Source organism: Epinephelus fuscoguttatus, linkage group LG3 (genome assembly GCF_011397635.1).
Source record: "Epinephelus fuscoguttatus linkage group LG3, E.fuscoguttatus.final_Chr_v1".
Taxonomy (NCBI): domain Eukaryota; kingdom Metazoa; phylum Chordata; class Actinopteri; order Perciformes; family Serranidae; genus Epinephelus; species Epinephelus fuscoguttatus.
In genome coordinates, this window is record NC_064754.1 from 16,835,520 (window position 1) to 16,853,460 (window position 17,941).

A 17,941-nucleotide genomic window follows, 5' to 3' on the forward strand; every position below is an offset into this window, starting at 1 on the left:
AGATGTTATGGTTCAACATTCTCTGGCTGTGACGCAAACCAGGTCAAACCACTTTTACAATCTGATAACAGTATTTGTATCACTTTCTCACCTCTGACTTTAATTAGCAAACAGCTAACACACAAAGGCCTTTAGGTTGTGGATGTGTGTGTGTGCCTGTATAGGCTGTAACTGTGATTTTAATTAAGACTGATAGATAACCGACTGAGAGGATCTCATGTTGCGTCCCTGGGGTTTGATGGGTGGCAGGTCTTGCGTCTCCAAAGGGAATCTCATGTCTCTTATTGAGACATCCAGCATTGTGTCTGTGTCTCCAATAGCTCCCTGAGCAGTACTTAGCAGGCAAAGGGGGAACCTCCAAGTCACTTGGAGCTAAGCCGAGAGCCTGACATCAAGCCTGCTTAGTGTGTTTCTGTGGCAACACACAGTCACACAACATCAGTCAAACACAAACTGCTCTGGATACTAAATGTTCAAGTTAGAAGGAAAAACAAAGTGTTTTCACAGAAGCATTTTTCATGTACTCTCCATGTATGAAATATCTTTAAAATTTTAAACATATTTCTTGACTTGGCTGCCTTTTTGTTGGATCAGTTTTGAATATTTGCAAGGGGGTATGGAAGAAGTGATGCAGTGACTTGAACAGAGCTGGGCACTTAATGCAGTTTGGACAAAATTCAAAAAGGTCCTCAAGCAAAGCAAAACCTCTTACTGTTCCTTTGTTATCACAAGGCAACACATTCACAGTGTGGCTTTAAAGACACGCTTACAGCAAGCATTTATTATTGTCTGCTGCCCACTAATTTCACATCTGTTATTCTTTCTTTGTCATTTTTTTGTCTTTGTGTTTTTACTTTCATATTATGATTGCCTTTCTTTACAGCAAAGCTCAAACATCAAGGCTTTCACATGCTTGCCCAGCTTCTTTTTGGACACCTATGTGACAATCTCCACCATCGTCAGGTCCAGTCTCCCTTTGAGTTTGGCAGCAGGCATGAAGAAAAAATAAAGCGTGGACAGTCCCTGAGAAAGTATGGTCATCTCCAACCTATGTAATCCAGGAACTGTCGGAGTGTCATCTCCTCCAAATTGTGCTGCAACCCTTTGACCTAAAAACGGTCCCACAATGTCCAATCAGTGTCATAGTACTTGTGTGTGGGGGAGCAGCAATGGGCTCAGAGAAGGCAAAGGAAAAACTCAACCAGTGTTGCGTTAAATTTGTGAAGAAACTGTCGATGAATTGAAGTCATAGTGGTCTGTGTTTAAGTACAGCAATACTAGGCTATATTAAAACATCTCTTTACAAACTCTCACACAACGTGCAGTATTACTCAAGGCTTACTTATCCAACTATATGCTCAGTTCTTCCCAAACAGACAGCCCTTTCCAAGGACAAACTGAACTTAAAGTTAAACTTATCTATGCTCTCTTAAAAAGCCAGCCAGACCCCACTGACAGAAGCAGTGGGTCTCATTAATGAAATGTTAGTAAACCTGTGAGTAGATCTGCAGATAAAAAGTCTTGGTACTAAAAACCTACACTGGATACATGACGCCACAGAAAACAAGGCAAAGATCGTAAGCAAGTGCGTATGTTCATGAATGTCGATCACTCGGAAAACTGCCCATGAATAGCAGGTGACCACCATATAAGGAGGTGATAATTACTAGGTGCATCCTGTCTTCCTCATCTGCCGTTAAGTTTAACAAGTAGTCTGGCGTAAAACCACACTGTCCCCCTCCATCTCTTGCAGGTGTAGACTTTAGCCCTTTTTAAATAGGAATTGTGCAAGTTTGCAGGAAAGCCCAATCAGTCTTTTTTCAGCATTGGCAGTATAAAAACAAAATCGGAGAGTATGGCAAAATGCCGCCTACCTACTTTTGTTCATACAGAATGTGCCTTTTTCGGGGCAATGGGGGGCGTGAGCAAGTAACAAAACGTGTAGCTCAGCGTGTGACGTAAACAGTGACGTGGGAGGGAAGCCGCGGCTAGACAGTCCTTCAGCGATTCTCTCGTAAGTCGGCCCGTTCTTAGCCGTCCCCGTCATCTGACGGTTAATGGCCTCTTCGATTGTGAAGACAAAGAGGGCGCACAATTCCTTGTCTCCCCAGTTGCTCATCTTTACAGTGTCTGTCAGGTTTGTGTTTCCCTCTTGCTACTAGCTGCTCGCTAATTCCTGCTATCAGCTGTTTCCTGTTTATCGCACATGCAGCGTCATCAACAGCTCCTCCCACAAGTCTTCAACAGCCCCTCCCATTGTGGAAGGCCGCCTTGGTCTTTTTAAACTATAAGGGTTCCACCAATATGACTACCCTATGAGGCGGAAAATTGGGCACCTCGGATCAACTTGCCAATCCGGCTCTGTGTGTCTAAACACTTGCAGCTTGCGGGCAAAATGGCCCAACATTCGCGGAAAATCTGGCTGTGTAAAAGGGGCTTTTGTTAGTACGTACAAAAAGATTGGAGCTACTAACAGTGATGAATGCAAACTGTTTACACACAAATTCGTTCTGCTCATGTGTAATGAATGAGACCCAGTAATTTTACCTCGCTGAACATGGGAGCTGCTGGTCTACTGCTGCCTCTGTGGTTACTTTCTTTGTGTTACTGGGTGACTTTGGTGTTTGAAAGGGTTAGTTTGGATTTACCAAAGTAACATAGAGGGAGAAAGGCTGTCTGTTTGGGAAGATGAGCATATGACTGGATGAATGAGACTTGGATTATACTGCAAGAGTTGTATACTTTCAAAGGCAGACTCCTGTGACTTCAATTCACTTAGAATTTTCTCTGTTTTAGCCTTCTACGTTCACTGTGGAGCCATGCAAAATAAACACTGTCTTCATAAATTCAACATAACGCAAGTGAGTTCCATTTGTTTTTTTGTTTTTTTTTTAAAGAAGTAGTATAAAATAGAGGCTGGTTCAGTTCAAGTCAGTCCCCAGGCTTTATTTAGACAACTAGATAATTAGATTAATGCTGGCAAACCTTTCCCTTGTCTGTGTGTGTGTGTTGTCCAGTTTCATGTAGGTTCTTACTGAAGGTGACTCTGGGTCAAACTGTTGACTTTAAATATAATTTGTGTGAAAGTTTCTGTGAGTGTGTGTGACTGCATATATTTAGTTTTATCACCCCCAGAGCAACCTCTAATGCTTGGGGACCTGTTGTGTATGTAATGACTTTTCACCACACCCTGTGTGAGACAGAATGATGATCCTAACACGGATATAACACGCCTCCAACACGCTTCCTCTCTCTTTCTCTCACACTTATGCGCTCCAGATGTGGCTTTTATCTGCATGCGGATGTGTCACCGAAAACTGGGTGGCTAAGGGATGATGATGGCGTCCCATGCTAAGCAGCGATGAGAGAGAAAATGAAGACAGTTTGTTATGGTACACTTTTCCATTGTCATCCTATTGCCATTGTTTTGGAAAATGGGCCAGTGTCTCAGAGGGAAGAGCTAATAGGACACAGAGAGGATGGGGTGAGGTAGTTTGCTTCGCCTCAACATATCTGTCACTGTGAATGTGTCATATGCACAACCGGCCTGCCCTTTAATTGGATGTTTATCTTGGCTCTGCAAAAGGGCAAAGCTAAAACCCCTAATAAAAGCAGCTGGCAGCACACCAGAAGCTCTTAAGAAGTGCTCAAAAACTTAAGTGCACAATTTGTAAAGATCAAGTAATGAAATAAATGATTCAAAGCACACTGTAGTTTTTCCACTGTAGGTTAGCCTGAAACTTGAGACATGCGTGATGAGGTGCAAACTGAAAACAGAGAAGGGCTAAGAGATGGAGAGATGAAAGACAGACAAAGAAAGTAGGCGCGAGTGTAAGACAGATGCCAGGTCTAAGAAGTGGTGATTGATTTTGCAAACAGAGCAGGCAGTCTGGATTCACTTAAGTGTGGGTAACGTATAGAATGATCACATTTCAATGCCACAGCTCAAAACCGAGCCTTTCTTCAACACATTACCTCTACTCCAACATCCTGACCTGGGTCAAATATGAAATAACCTTTTCATCATTTAAATTTCTAAAAAATTTGATCACTTTCTCAAAAGTAAATATTTGCAGGTTTTCTTAGCTTTCTGTTATGGTAAACTGAAAATCTTTGGGTTGTTGGACTTTTGGGAATTGATGGGCATTTTAGAGCAGAATAGAATAGATCACCTTTATTGTCTGTTCCAACAGTGACAGAAAGTCTCCTTTGACAGGGCTCAACAACACACATGATTCACATTCAAAACAAATATATATGAAAACAATGACTATTAAAACAGCAACTGGTAAAAGCATGTTAAAGTGCAGTGTATATTTGAGATTGTTTGGGGTGGTTATAGCAGAGGGAATGAGGGATTTCTTGTAGATGTGGGACTCTGTAGCGTCTCCCTGATGGCAATAACTGGAAGGAGTGGTGGAGGGGGTGAGAAGGGTCCTTAGTGATCAGGGTGGCTTTCTTGATCAGGATCCATAGCAGCTATACAGTTCAGATAGAGGAGTCTGGGGTGAGCCAGTTATTTTGAGAGGTTTTTTTTGTGTTTGGTGGTGAGTGAGTTGTACCAGGATGAAATGTTGAAAGTGAGAATGGATTCAACGCTTGTATGATAAAATGCCCTTGCTGACAAGAAAAGTTCTGAGTTTCCTCAGCTTTAGTCAAAGAAAACTTTATTTCCATTTGCAGTAGTATACTTGGTGGTATGGCTCTGTTTTGGAGCCTCTCTGCCTTTCCTCTGGTCAAAGCAAAAACCCTCTTCCATACGCCTGCGTGGAAAGACTAAAGGCAGAGAGAGCACACCTCTCTGCCCTTCCACATGCAGACGGGAAAGCCTGAGGCAGAGAGAGCAAACCTCTACCCTCTCAGCCTAGCATCGAAAAGAGCCAGCATCAATGACAAACAGAGATGACACAGATGAGTCCGAAACAACATAAAAAGGAGGAGCTGGGGTGGAGACGGGTTACAGAGCGGCTTGCAGAGGAAGCAGCAACAGTAGGCAGGCCAGAGCAGTTTAAACAGGGCTCCCTTACTGAGATTCCCTATGCTCAATTTTATTTCTAACATTTGCCATATTAACCAAAAGATTTGTTAAATTGATGGGAAATCAAATGCGCTCATCTCTCCAAACTTCATAGGTAATCCTTCCCCCTACTAACTGAATCTACATCAGTAAGATGTGCATGGAATTACCCTCTTACTACAGTTTGCCCATATGGCAAGCAAAACATTCTTTTACCTCGTGCTCCAAGTGAGTCATTTTTTTTTATCATGTTACTGTGAAACACATGGCTAACAAACAGGCTATTTCAACACACTTGCACATGCAAACATACCTGTATCCCAACTGTCGGCACACCACCTCAGCGTCACGATCAGTCCATCCATCATCACACACCGTCCCCCATTGTCCAGACAGATAGAGCTCCACCCGGCCTTCCCTTGGGCTCTCTCCTCCCACAAGTCTCACTGGCACACCTGAAGAACACAATCGACCACACAGACTCATCCTGCTGGCAAAAATGTATTCCTGTTCTCTGAAGTTACCCCAAACCCCAGAGTCAAGAAATACTCAAAGACATTTACACACACATTCCCTCTCAAACCTGATCCTCCGGGCAAACGTGTCTGGTGAATAGGGCATGTGCACTCATGCTCCCTGCAAAGGAAGTAGCCTGAACACCTGTCAGTTTTCATGCACGTAACCACTTGTGCGTCCAGAAGGGGAAATTGTGAGATTCCATTGCCTCTCTGGTTTTCACACACTCCCTCTCTTGTTCTTTCTCCCTCCCAAATTGTATTCACTCACACTGTTAATCAAATCAGTCTGGGCTTTAGGTTTAAACATCCATCATCATTTGTCTGCGCACAGATGCTCAGGCGTGCACACATACACACACTAATCTCATTTACGTGAATGCCAATGCCTTTTGCATGTGTGGATAGTTTCAGGATCAGTTTACACTCTTGTCAAGTGTCAGGTATTTTTATGATATGATATATATAGTTAGCTGTAGTGTTTCATAGCTCAAACACTGCTGACAGTAATGAAATAATTTTGTAAATAGGAAATCCTAAAATTACTTCAGCAGTGGTCATTTTATCCCGAAATAGTTCTTTGTCACTGGAGTGAGTTGAATGGCATTCAAACATTGTGTGTGTGGCACGTAAGAACTGTAGGAGGGGGTGATTAAGGTAGGGAGAGTTAATTGTGGGAATGTTTACTTCTTTGTTGGTGTTGGCTATTGAGGAAATGCATCGTTGTTCTCTCCCTTAGAAATACAAACACTGTTCTTCCCTGTCTCAGCACACACACACACACACACACACACACACACACATTGCTGCTCTGATACAACCCTAATGTGATGGTCTACAGAGGGAGACAGTTCAAAGCATAGCCGGGCTTATCTGCTTTTTCTCCTTTTCCAAAAACAACATAAACCAATCTGCCTGTGGCATGTTGAGCGGGAAGGAGGGATTTGCACACACAAACACTCAAACCAATGCACACAAACAAACACATACACACAAGCGCTATGTGGTAATGACACAGTTCTTTGGTGGGTGTTTGCGGGGTGACAGTGTCCCTCAGGCTCTTGCCAAAAAACATAAGCTACTAACATAAGCCCAATTTATGTGACATTCACCAGACTAATCAGACTTATATCTGGTACATTCAACATTAAGACAGATGGCAGAGAATAGAACAGTATACAGACCTCAAATATTGTATGAGGTGAAACCTGAGCCACTACTGGTTCCATCCAGCACCTTTATTGGTGTCTGGAGGCTACAGACATGAGCTTGATTAATGGTGCTATTATTCAACCCTCCCTCCCTCTTTCAGCAAGTAGCAACACCGCTGAATCCTCCTGTCTCCTCTTATAAAAGAGGTAAGAAGTGCAGTGTTGTGTGGCAAGATATCAACCAACTGCTGCTGGATAGCTCTGATTCAGAAACAGTGGCATGAGGGGGACTTACTTTAGGTAAAGGTTTGCATTAGGTCCATTTAATCATGACGACTTTACAAGTGGCCCACTTATTAAGGCAGGACAAGCCAACTAACAGCTGTGCCTATTAGAGCTAGCATGACTTACATCATTCTCTATCTGTCTCTTGGAAAATGTTGGCTTCCCTCTTCTGGGTAAGATGAGATCAAATTGACTGCAGGTTGGCTGAGATCTTAGAAACAGATCTCAGATCAGCTTGCACTTCCATTAACCGGTTTTATGAAGTGACGGGAAATTACATAGAAGCTTTCATCATTTGGTTTCCTGTTCTTCACTGCCTATAAGGTACGTGTGCTCTGAGTGCAAAGTTTAGCTTCTACAATCCTTGTTTAAGCTCACATTATTATGTGATACGGATATTAATGTCAATATGTGTTATCTCTAATCTTAACTCATATCCTTTCTCTTTTGATTACAAAAGCTTTACAAAAAGTAAGATTCAGAAAGTGTATAGATCAAAGGGAATAAAAATATAAAAGTACAGGATTAATTTCAGTAAAAGTGTTAAAATCATATGTTCTTAAAGGGGATTATAAACAACATTTAAAACAACTTGCCAGCCCGATCTCATCCAGCTAGTCATTCCAGAGTTGAGAGGCCCAGATGGCAAACGCTGATAGTTTTTTAGCCTCCACCTGGGAGTCAATAAAAAGGAACAGCCAGAGGATCTCAGGCAGAACTCAGCTAATGGTGGAATAAAAGGTCAGTAGTCAGGAACTAACCCCATATGAGCTATAAAAGTGATTAAAATGCAAATTAAAGTCAACTCTGGAATGCATGGGTAACCAGTGTAGACATGCTTTTACAGTGGTTTATTTATGGGCTGCAGCATCCTCAAGTATTACGAAGATTACATTGATTTAAACAGGAATATATAGACTTTTAATTTATCCACATTAAATCAATCAGATCTTGTCATTTTACGTCGCTGCACTGAATTATTGATTTCATGTTAAAAAAAAACAAACAAAAAAAAATGTTGGTATAGTGGTTGGTATTGTCACCTCTCAGCAAGAGGGTTCCTGGTACAAACCCATATTCTGTGCATAGTTTGCATGTTCTCCCTGTGTCAGCGTGGGTTTTTTCTGGGTACTCCGGCTTCCTCCCACAGTCCAAAGACATGCAGGTTAATTGGTGACTCTAAACTGGCCATAGGTGTAAATGTGAGCAGTGTGAATGATTGTCTCTATGTGACAGCCTTGTGGTAGTCTGGCAACCTGTCCAGGGTGTACCCTGCCTCTCACCCAGTGTCAGCTAGGATAGGCTCCAGCCCCCCTGTGACCCCCAACAGGATAAGCGGCTATGGAGATTGAATGAATGAATATTAGAAAAGACTAAACCAACATGGAGAAGATTCTGCCTCTGGACCGATGATAATGCAATCTGATTTCTTAGAGTTAACCAAAGAAGTTGTCAGACGTCATCATATTCAGTTTCTGTGTATGTGGACTGAGGTTGCTGCAACCAAAAGAGAACTAGATCTTGATACAAATCTGCTTATAAATGGCACTGAAATTTTGTTTCGACAGGTTGAGGATGGAACCTGAGGCACCCCTTAATTCAAAGAAGCTGAATGATTTGTATTCAACAAAGGCAACAAAATAGAGAGATAAGAGTGAAACCGATGTAAAGCAAAACCACCCACGATGTTAAAAATCAAATGATCAACAATATCAAACTAAGCAAAAGAAAGGAGCGCTACAAGACCATAAACAGCACTGCGAGTGCAGTTTCTTTGTCATGACCAACTGTAAAACCAGAAAGGAATTTTTGAGAAAGACCGTTACCATTTATGCAGACAAATACCTCCATTTGAAGTGATTTTCCTCGGGGCATCGGTGGCTTAGTGGTAGAGCAGGCGCCCCATGTACAAGGCTGTTGCCGCAGCGGCCCGGGTTCGACTCCAGCCTGTGGCCCTTTGCTGCATGTCACCCCCTCTCTCTCTCCCCCTTTCACACTTGTCTGTCCTATCAATTAAAGGCTAAAATGCCCAAAAACATTTAAAAAAAAAAAAGAAGTGATTTTTCTAAAACACTGGCCAGTTTAGAGATTGCCCACTTATTTGCTTTGCCAATTTGCAAACCTCCCACCTCCTACCTACCTCCTACCTCTAACCTCGAACACCCCCCTACAGAGAGCACATTCAAGGTTTCTATGCAATCTGTAACCCTTCAAGGCATTACAGGACAATAGGATTCTGTCTTACTCATTGGAAGACTCTCTCCGTTGCGATCAGGGCTGCATGCAATGTTAACATCTTCATGGTGTGTGCAGTCATGGCGGAGCCACTCCTTTCTTTTGCACAGCAGCAGGCTGGGCTCCTTTCCTGTGCAGCTCACATCGTCCAAAAGAATGGGACCTGACCCCACTCCGAAGCGTGGGACTGGGGTGATGTCCAGTCCTTCGGAAAGGAGAGTCTCGCCTAATCTGCAACGTAGACATGTACACACACACACAAAGACACCTTTTTTAAACGTATTAATACGCACTAAGAATGCTCGTGTTTGTACATGTCGGGGGCATGAATACTTCACATTACCTGTAACCTAGTTGTCTGCACACGACTTGTGTGTTAGAGTCTGTCCAGCCGTCATCACACACTGTCCCCCACTGACCATGGTAAAATATCTCTAAACGTCCCTCATTGCTGCTGATGCCCCCCACCAGCCTCGCAGAACCATCTGGAGAGATAAAGAAAGACAGATAAGATAGGCAAAGAGTTAGGTGATGCCCTCGCTAATGAGGATACATTTGAAGATATGTATCTGTCAGACATGGGGGAAAGTCACACATGTGCAAGTCACAAGTCTTTACCTTCAAGTCTCAATCAAGTCCCAAGTTAGTTGTGGTGAGAATCAAGTCAAGTGAAGTCCCTGCTATAAGTCAAGCAAGTCAAGTTGAGTCATTGCTCAGGTCAAGCAAGTCACAAGTCAAGTCATATGTCACATACAGCAAAACACGATCCGCTAGCTACATGTCCTCTGAATATGCTGTGCAAAAGTCTGGTCTCTGTAGGCAGCCCAGGCTCACACATGCGCACACACATGAACGCAGTGCCTGGTGAGTTTTGTTGCTACCCCCTCTCCCCTTGGATCTCCGCAAGTGTTGTGAGGACTCTAAAACTTCACCTGAGCCTCGATCGGTATGAGGGTGAGTAGAGAATGGCTGAATTTTCATGTTGGGTGCACTATCCCTTGAACAGTTGTGTAAATCCAGGATAACTAGCAGCTATCACTCTTTCATGACAGAGTCACGGAGCACGAGGGGGTCATCAAGTCATCTGTCTCAAGTCAAAGTCAAGTCTCAAGTCATGAATACAAAGTCAGAGTCAAAGTCAAGTCTAGTCTTTTATCAATGTTAGTCAAGCAAGCCTCAAGTCGTCATATTTGCGACTCGAGTCTGACTGAAGTCAAGTCATGTGACTTGAGTCCCCCATCTCTGGTATCTGTATTAAACAAGCTTTAAAAAAAATCAAAAAATGTATAGTTTCTTGTGGCTTTGAATGTTTTGACTTATTCTTATTGATCACAACATAGCAACAAAAAATGCAGTCATTTTTGGCTGTAGTAAGGACAAAAAAAGCTCTGGGAGATCCTGATTAGACCTAATAGTTAGTGTCTGTAGTCAGGACTCAGTCCTTAAGACTCCTCTGCTTGTGCGTGGTGAAACCTTTCCCACATTGTTTGCTCAGGCTGAGCAATAGCCATCCTCCTTGGTCTGGCCACCATGAGCTCTCCTTGTTTGACTAATCAAAATGTCTGCCTTGTGAAAGCACTACCGTCTCCAGCAACAAAGCTTTAGGGGTCATAGGTACATGAAAACCCTTTGTGGAGAGCCTTATCTTTATATGTAAATATGTGCGTTTCATTTGCATATCTTTCTGAATATTATGGACTGCTAATGCTGAGTCAGGTGTTGTTCTACCTGTGAGAGGGCTGCAGGACACTCCTGCATCCTCAGAGTGCAGACAGTTGTGCTCCCCCCAGGCACTCTTTGGACACTGCTCCAGTGTGAGCTCATTGCCCGTGCAGCGCACCTCATCCAGCCACACACGGCCTGAACGCTTGCCAAAATGTGCCTGGCCCCACGCCCTCGCCACACCGCTACAAAGAAAAGAGAGGGTACAGAAGAAGAGAGGGTTTAGTTTTCAGTGATACTGATGCGAATTAAGAACAGATGTACTGAATGATCCTGACTGACTAACAAAACCAAGGGTAAAGGATGCAGTATTTGTTTAATCTGGACATTGATTGTATTTCAACTTAAGTTTTGAGAAACTGCTTGTCATGCATATCTGTGCCTCCATAAACATTGCAACACCAACACCACAGTGGCACACACAAAAAAACTGCACACACGGACATTTGCGGAGAGTGCAGTGTAGCTAAATATGCATATCTCTGTGGTACTAGATTCATGCAGGAACAATGAGCCTGATTCATTATCTGACCCCCAGATGTTCTTTACTGCTCGCTCCTCTCTCTGTGTGTGTCCGAATGGAAAGAATACTTCTCATAGTTTTGGAGACAGAGGGAAAGAAAGATGGCTGGACACCCACATTTACTCATCTCTTGCTTCCTAGTCTGTCTTTCAGTCACACTTTACCCTCTTTTTCCTCATACTCACAATGTATTTCCTTTATGCTAATAAGTGGTTGGAATTAATGTGAATATGATATTATTTTGTGTATGTGTGTGTGTGTGTATGTGTGGGTGCCCCTTCACCTCAGCCCCAGTTGTCGACACACCACCTCCGCATCGCTGTCGTCCCATTGGTCATCACACACGGAGCCCCACTGCCCTGCATGGAAGACTTCCACTGTGCCCTCTGACCCCGACCGACCTCCCACCAGCCGTATAGGGAGCGTCACAACTGCTGAAACTAACAGAGGCACAAACACACACATTTTCACATGGTCTGCTTAAAGAATCTATGCAGGCTGCTGGAGATTTAGCAGATCTCATATCATCCATATCCAAACCTCTATCCATCCATCACAGACATGTAATTCCTCATGAGGAGTGCCTACCTTGCTTCTGTGTGCAAGTGATGGCTGCAGCCTGGGAACATTCCCCTCCATTCCAGGTGGTCTTAGGACACTGGAGCAGGTCTGACTCCTCTCCCTGGCAATGGACCGCCCTCCAATGGAGCTTGGCCATGCTTGGACGAAACAGGGGAACTGCACGTGCACGACCTGAGATCCTGGAAGGGGATCAATAAGCAAACAAGTTACTTTTCCTAATCTGAAATAATTTTTTAACTCGCAACTAACAAACAACAGATCCAGTCTCATCTGATAAGAGGTGTTTGTTAAAATAAAGTAATGTGAACATTATGTCAACATGTCATTTGAGATAAATCCTGCAGCCAGGCTGAGGAGAAAAGTACAGAAGCCCTTTTAGCCTGGTAGCAGTAACCTTGAGCCATCTGTATGTTCATGATTTGCCATTCCAGGGCCAACACGGTCAGCAGTTTTGCACACAACAGCTTCAATAACTGGCCACGTGAAAGTCATCACCAACGATTCCAGCTGACATATGGCTGACATTTGCCCTCTTTTCCATTCCGCTGTGGACTTTCATTGACTCCTGTGTGAATATGCACACACAGGCATGTGTTCGCGTCAGCATGCGTGCCAGCGTTGGTGTTAGTGTCAACATGTGTAGTGAGTGCACAGAACGCCTCTGTTCTCCAGGGAAATAAGACGCTTTCTCAGCTGACTACACCCCAGCTTATGAATACTGTCGATATGTATGATCCGTCTACAGGCTCCCTCGGGACCCAGCATATCAGTGGCTGTTCTAGCAAGCAAGCCTCTCAAAGACTTTAAGACACAGTCGCACATCATGAGCATGTGAGTGAGAAACAGGGACAGAGGCAAAGAGAGAGCTGGTAACAAGGTAAATAGCTGAGCACTGAAGGTATTTAAATACCTCTGGGGAATGGGGGGTTGGAATGCAAGGGTCACAGGAGAAAAGTACAAAGACTGTGGCAAGAGCGCATGCATGTGTATGTCTAAAGTGTTGTGAATTTCCCACTCTCCCATCAAATTTCCATCACTCACTTACCACATGTCAGACCTCTGCAGGCAGTTTCACATTGTGAGTTTATATGGCACATGTTGAGTGAGCTTGCACCTGTGTCCGAATACGTATGTAAGAAGGACAGAGCAGTAAAAAGTGCATGTCTGAGCGCATGTGTGTGCATGTGTGCTCTCTCACCCCTTGCCCAGCTGTCTGCAGACCACTGCAGCGTCTTCATCGCCCCAGTCGTCGCTACAGACAGACCCCCACACCCCTCCAAGATAGACTTCCACCCTGCCGTCTAGCTTGGAGCGACCTCCTTGCAGACGTACAGAGCCTGGGATGGAAAGAGAGGTGGAGAACAGTAGATATTCAATACTACAACACTTGAAATAGGGGATAAAAAGATGATACAAAAGAGATCTGTCACACCATATCAAAATCTAAAAGCAGGGCATCGAGAAAAACAGATAGCAGCATGAGAGACAAGAAGAAGAGGGGTCAGAGGTGGGTGCAAAACTGGGAGGCAAAAAAGACAACAAGGCGAAAAAGAAGAGAAAAAAGAAGGCAAGCTGTATTTGATTTTGTAAAGACGACAGGGGAGCACATATACATTTCACAACTTTCTTATAAGTGATCCAAGTAATCTCTCAGCATCAAAGCATCTTGTTTATTTGTTTCTTGTGTGTAAACACCAAGGACCATGCTGGAAATAAATATTTTACCTTAGCATGTTATCCTTAGGATTACGGTCTTATTGTCTTCCAGAAATAAATCAAATCAAATCAAATCAAAAGCGGCTGCGTGTAGAAATGCACTTCAGTTCATTAACGTTTCATGTACGTCACATCACAACTAGTCTATAAAAAGAAAAGAAACAACAATAAAGAGCTAGAGCTTTTAAGAATAGTACATACAGTATAAGACAGTAAAGTGGCTGTTTGACTGTTTGACTTTGTCCTTCTGTTTGTCCTTTTTATTGTCGCAGCAAGTGATAGATTGAGTGATCCAGGAAGCAGAGAGTAAAACATCTTTCTCTTTGTGTGGTCCACTGCCATACAACTGATGCTACCACTGATTAAAATCTAGCCACAACCTAATTAGAATTGACTGTTTTACAGATGTGTGTTTTCAAGTTTCCACATGGTTACAGTGTGTGTGGGTGCATGTTTTAAGTCTTGGAGTAACCTAATTGTTTTATGTGTATCTATATGATATATTTGGGTTATTATAACAACAGAGAATGACTCTAACTAAATATAACATAATAGGTATGTTTTCTTCAGTGTAAAATCACCTGAAAATAAGAACCGTTGTGTGTTTGTTACCATAGAACGAGCCTGTTCATATCTATGGAGCTGCACCTCATCCACTGAGTTGGTTATGTTGCACTACCATGTTTCTACAGTAGCCCAGAGTGGACAAACCAAACACTGGCTCCAGCTAGGATCATTAGTGTTTCCACATTGGCCACCAAAGTTCGCAGCCCCTCCGAGATGAGAGTGTCGGAAAAACATTGATTTTTTTGTAACTTTATTCAGTGATTTTTCTGGTTTAAATCACTGGGTCTCTTTGTTTTGGAGAGGAAGAGACCTCTGGGGATAATTCGGCTCATGGTAAATACCTCCTGAATGTCTGGATCAGAAATAAGGTGAGCAAACATCAGCGGGTGCTGGGACATGCATAGGAGAAACAGTAATATTTAACGTGAAACTGCTTTATTCAGTGTTTTTAATTGTTTTAATCACCTGGTTGGTTTGTTTTGGAGGAGAAGAAACTTCTGCAGATGATTCGGCTCCTGGTAAAAATCTCCTGAACAATCACAAGTTTCAGTTGGTTGCAATCTGCAATCCTCACCACTAGTTGGCACTAAAGTCCTCTAAGTCTTACACGCATACCTTTAAAATTAGACATTCACCTGTGTGGCTGTCTGTTTCCTCACCAAAGGTCAAAAACACAGAAAGAACTGTACTTGGACTCCAAATTTGGCCACCTTTCCTAAACGTGTACAAACACCTTTAATAATTGGACCAATGTTTGGCAATTCCATGTATCAATTACTGGAAGATAATTTACCCACACTGGGCCGGCACACTACAAGACTAAAAATACCACAGGCTGCTTGTCTTGTGCCAGATGGAAATCACACACTCTATTTCTTTCACCACTCCCTCACTCTACCTTCTCTACCTTTCATCAATCCAGAGATGTAGGGCCTCTTCTCCCTCACTTTTCACTTTAGCAACACTTAGTAGCTCAAGTCTGAGTACTTGATGGGCATTGATGATGTGGTGCTCCCCATGTCAAACTATTTTAATGGGAGAAGAGAGGTTTCACGTCACCTACTCACTTTAACACTGGTGATCCCTGTGACTGTGTAATTCCCAAACACACCATATAAGCAAATACCTGTGCACTCATTACAGCACAAATGTGCTTAGACTTGCCAACTGCGTGCACTGCACTCACACCTGGGACAATGAAGGTGTGTCCTGTGCTGTCTAATTACTTCAGCATGAGCTGCCTGAGTTGAACACAACTGGAGCAGGACAGTTTTTAACACAGCTGCACACCAAAGCCAGAATTTCTGCAGAGGTTTCTCTTCATCAGATGGAATAAAAAATTGAAATAGTAGCTATGTAATAAGTTACTTGGAATTAGTGTATCTGTGGCAGCCTGCACTGACTTTTAAATTATCACTCAGTGTATTTGGAGATCTCATTTCCTCTGTGTCCAGCTCATTTTTTCGACATGTTTCTACAGTATGAATCCCTATAGAATACAGTAGCCCGTTACAGTGTGTCTATAGGCCTGCGTGTTTACCTTGTTTACAGTCGCAGTACCCCCAGTCCACTCTGCCTTTGTGGTTCCTAAAAAAGCACCAGGGTCGGATCCTGCCATCCGGGTTGCGACAGTGATTGTGCTCTCCTATTCCTTTGCCCGGGTAGCGCTCCTTGAAGCCGGCCACCTCGGTCCAGTTCATGCACTGAGTGCCGGACTCGGTGACGTCTATCGCTCCCTGGTAGAAGCCGTCTTTGCCGCGGCTCTGGACGCAGTCAGTGAACGGCAGGATGAATGAAGGGACGCTGCTGGAATAACAGGAGCCGCTATTCGAAGCCAAAAGCGCGGCTGTTAGAGCGAGAAATGCCAAATTCATGTTAGGTCTCTGGTGGTAGGCAGCTGAAACCAGGAGCTTCTATCATCAGTGGCTTTTGTCATCAGCTGAGAAGACGGGTTTCAGTCAGCCTCATCGTCCTGCCGTGGGACCAGAGTGTGAACCGGGAGAGGAGAAACGACGCGGATCAATGAAACTCCTATTTGCGTGGGCTAATGGGCAGGCAGCCCCCTAACGCAAATTCTATCACATAGAGGCTATGCTGGAAGTCTTTTTCAACTATAGAAGTATTAGTGGCGATTTTATATGATTTAATAAACAGAATCAAATAATTATAAACTGTGGTAGCCTACCTAGAAAATGTACAGGGAACAGAGGGGGACCCATCCTGCAGCTATAATGTGATTATTAGGTATAGGCAAGTTATTCCCTGAGAATAATTGAGAAATTGCCGATTAGCCTTATTATATATAGCCTAATCAGCCAATGAGGTTTCCTATTATGACTCCTGGCAATTTCTTTCAATACTAACCTATTCTTTCCTATATATATATATATATATATATCTATATATATATATATATATATAAATACAAAAATATATATATATATATATATATATATATATATATATATATATAGACATATATATATATATATATATATATATATATATATATATATATATATATATAGGCCTACCTTTAAACTTAATAGCCCGGGCTACTATTTGCCTTAATCACCGAAACAGGCCTATAATTGGGACAGGCCTTCCTTTCACAAAACTGTTGCTCAGCAAAGATCGGGAATACAACTGTTCATTCAAACCAAAATGTATATTAATTGTGTCCATATTAAATCTGTCCAATGGACAGAGAGAGAAAGTTATGGCACTTAAGGATTATGGCATCAGGCATACTGACACAACACCACTTAATCCTGTTTAAACAATATTTATAATTTGGATCCATTTTTATGAAAATCCCTTTTATATCTTTTGATTTGAGGACCCTTGCAGACTAAATGAATATGAATAACTTGCAGGGTGATTAAGGAATGGACTTTGAGGTAACCAACAGCCTGCTTTTATAGAAAAAAAAGAAAGAAAGAAATTAACATCTTGGCAACCAGACCAGGCATCTAATTGAGACAGGCCTTTATTTGTAAAAATTTGTAGCCACACCAGGCTAGTAAAAGGGACTGGGCTTTTAATTGAAGTTTTGCAGTATATATATTCCCATATTCAACTTCTCTTATCATAGCCACTATGATCCACTCAGACAGATCTATAATTAAGTTTGTAATAAAAAAAGGCCTTAGTTCTAGGCTGATGAAGAGGGATCATGTAACAACTCAGAAGCTGCAGTTTGATGATGCAGAATGGTGGTGGACGGTGAATGATTTAACATGAGTTAAATCACTTTCTGTCCCTCTATCTGATGACAGGCAGTGTGCTGTTTTTTTAAAGGTCTTCATGAAACAATCACAAACTAAACATGTATAAGCCAAGTGCTAATAATTAATGACAATAAAACAAGAAAAGAGAAACAGAAATGCCAGGGGACGGTATGGCTACGCTAATACAAACCCAGAAGACAATATTCATTCATACAAATACATTAAAGAAGGTGCACAAATTCATTGTCTTAATAGCCTTCTTGTTTCTGGAGGAGAAGAATGGTTTTCCAGTAGCCTATTGTATGATTCAAATTTCAAATGTAATAAATGATGGTTTAAAGTTATTAAACTTCAATTTGCTGATATGAGATCTTGCCAAAAATAATGATTAGATTAAT

At 42.5% G+C, this 17,941-nt stretch overlaps 1 protein-coding gene across 1 annotated transcript in view; it reads right to left on the bottom strand.

Annotated features, from left to right (window-relative positions):
• prss12 (serine protease 12) overlaps window positions 1-16,285 on the bottom strand; it is a 29,273-nt gene extending 12,988 nt beyond the window's left edge. The window contains exons 1-8 of the mRNA XM_049572767.1: window positions 15,854-16,285; window positions 13,229-13,367; window positions 12,037-12,209; window positions 11,732-11,888; window positions 10,932-11,110; window positions 9,547-9,688; window positions 9,214-9,434; window positions 5,331-5,472 (exon numbers count right to left, since the gene is read on the bottom strand). Coding sequence (XP_049428724.1) covers window positions 5,331-5,472; window positions 9,214-9,434; window positions 9,547-9,688; window positions 10,932-11,110; window positions 11,732-11,888; window positions 12,037-12,209; window positions 13,229-13,367; window positions 15,854-16,187 — 1,487 coding nt within the window. The 5' untranslated portion in view covers window positions 16,188-16,285. The remainder of the gene's footprint in view (window positions 1-5,330; window positions 5,473-9,213; window positions 9,435-9,546; window positions 9,689-10,931; window positions 11,111-11,731; window positions 11,889-12,036; window positions 12,210-13,228; window positions 13,368-15,853) is intronic.
• Between the last annotated feature and the right edge of the window lie 1,656 nt (window positions 16,286-17,941).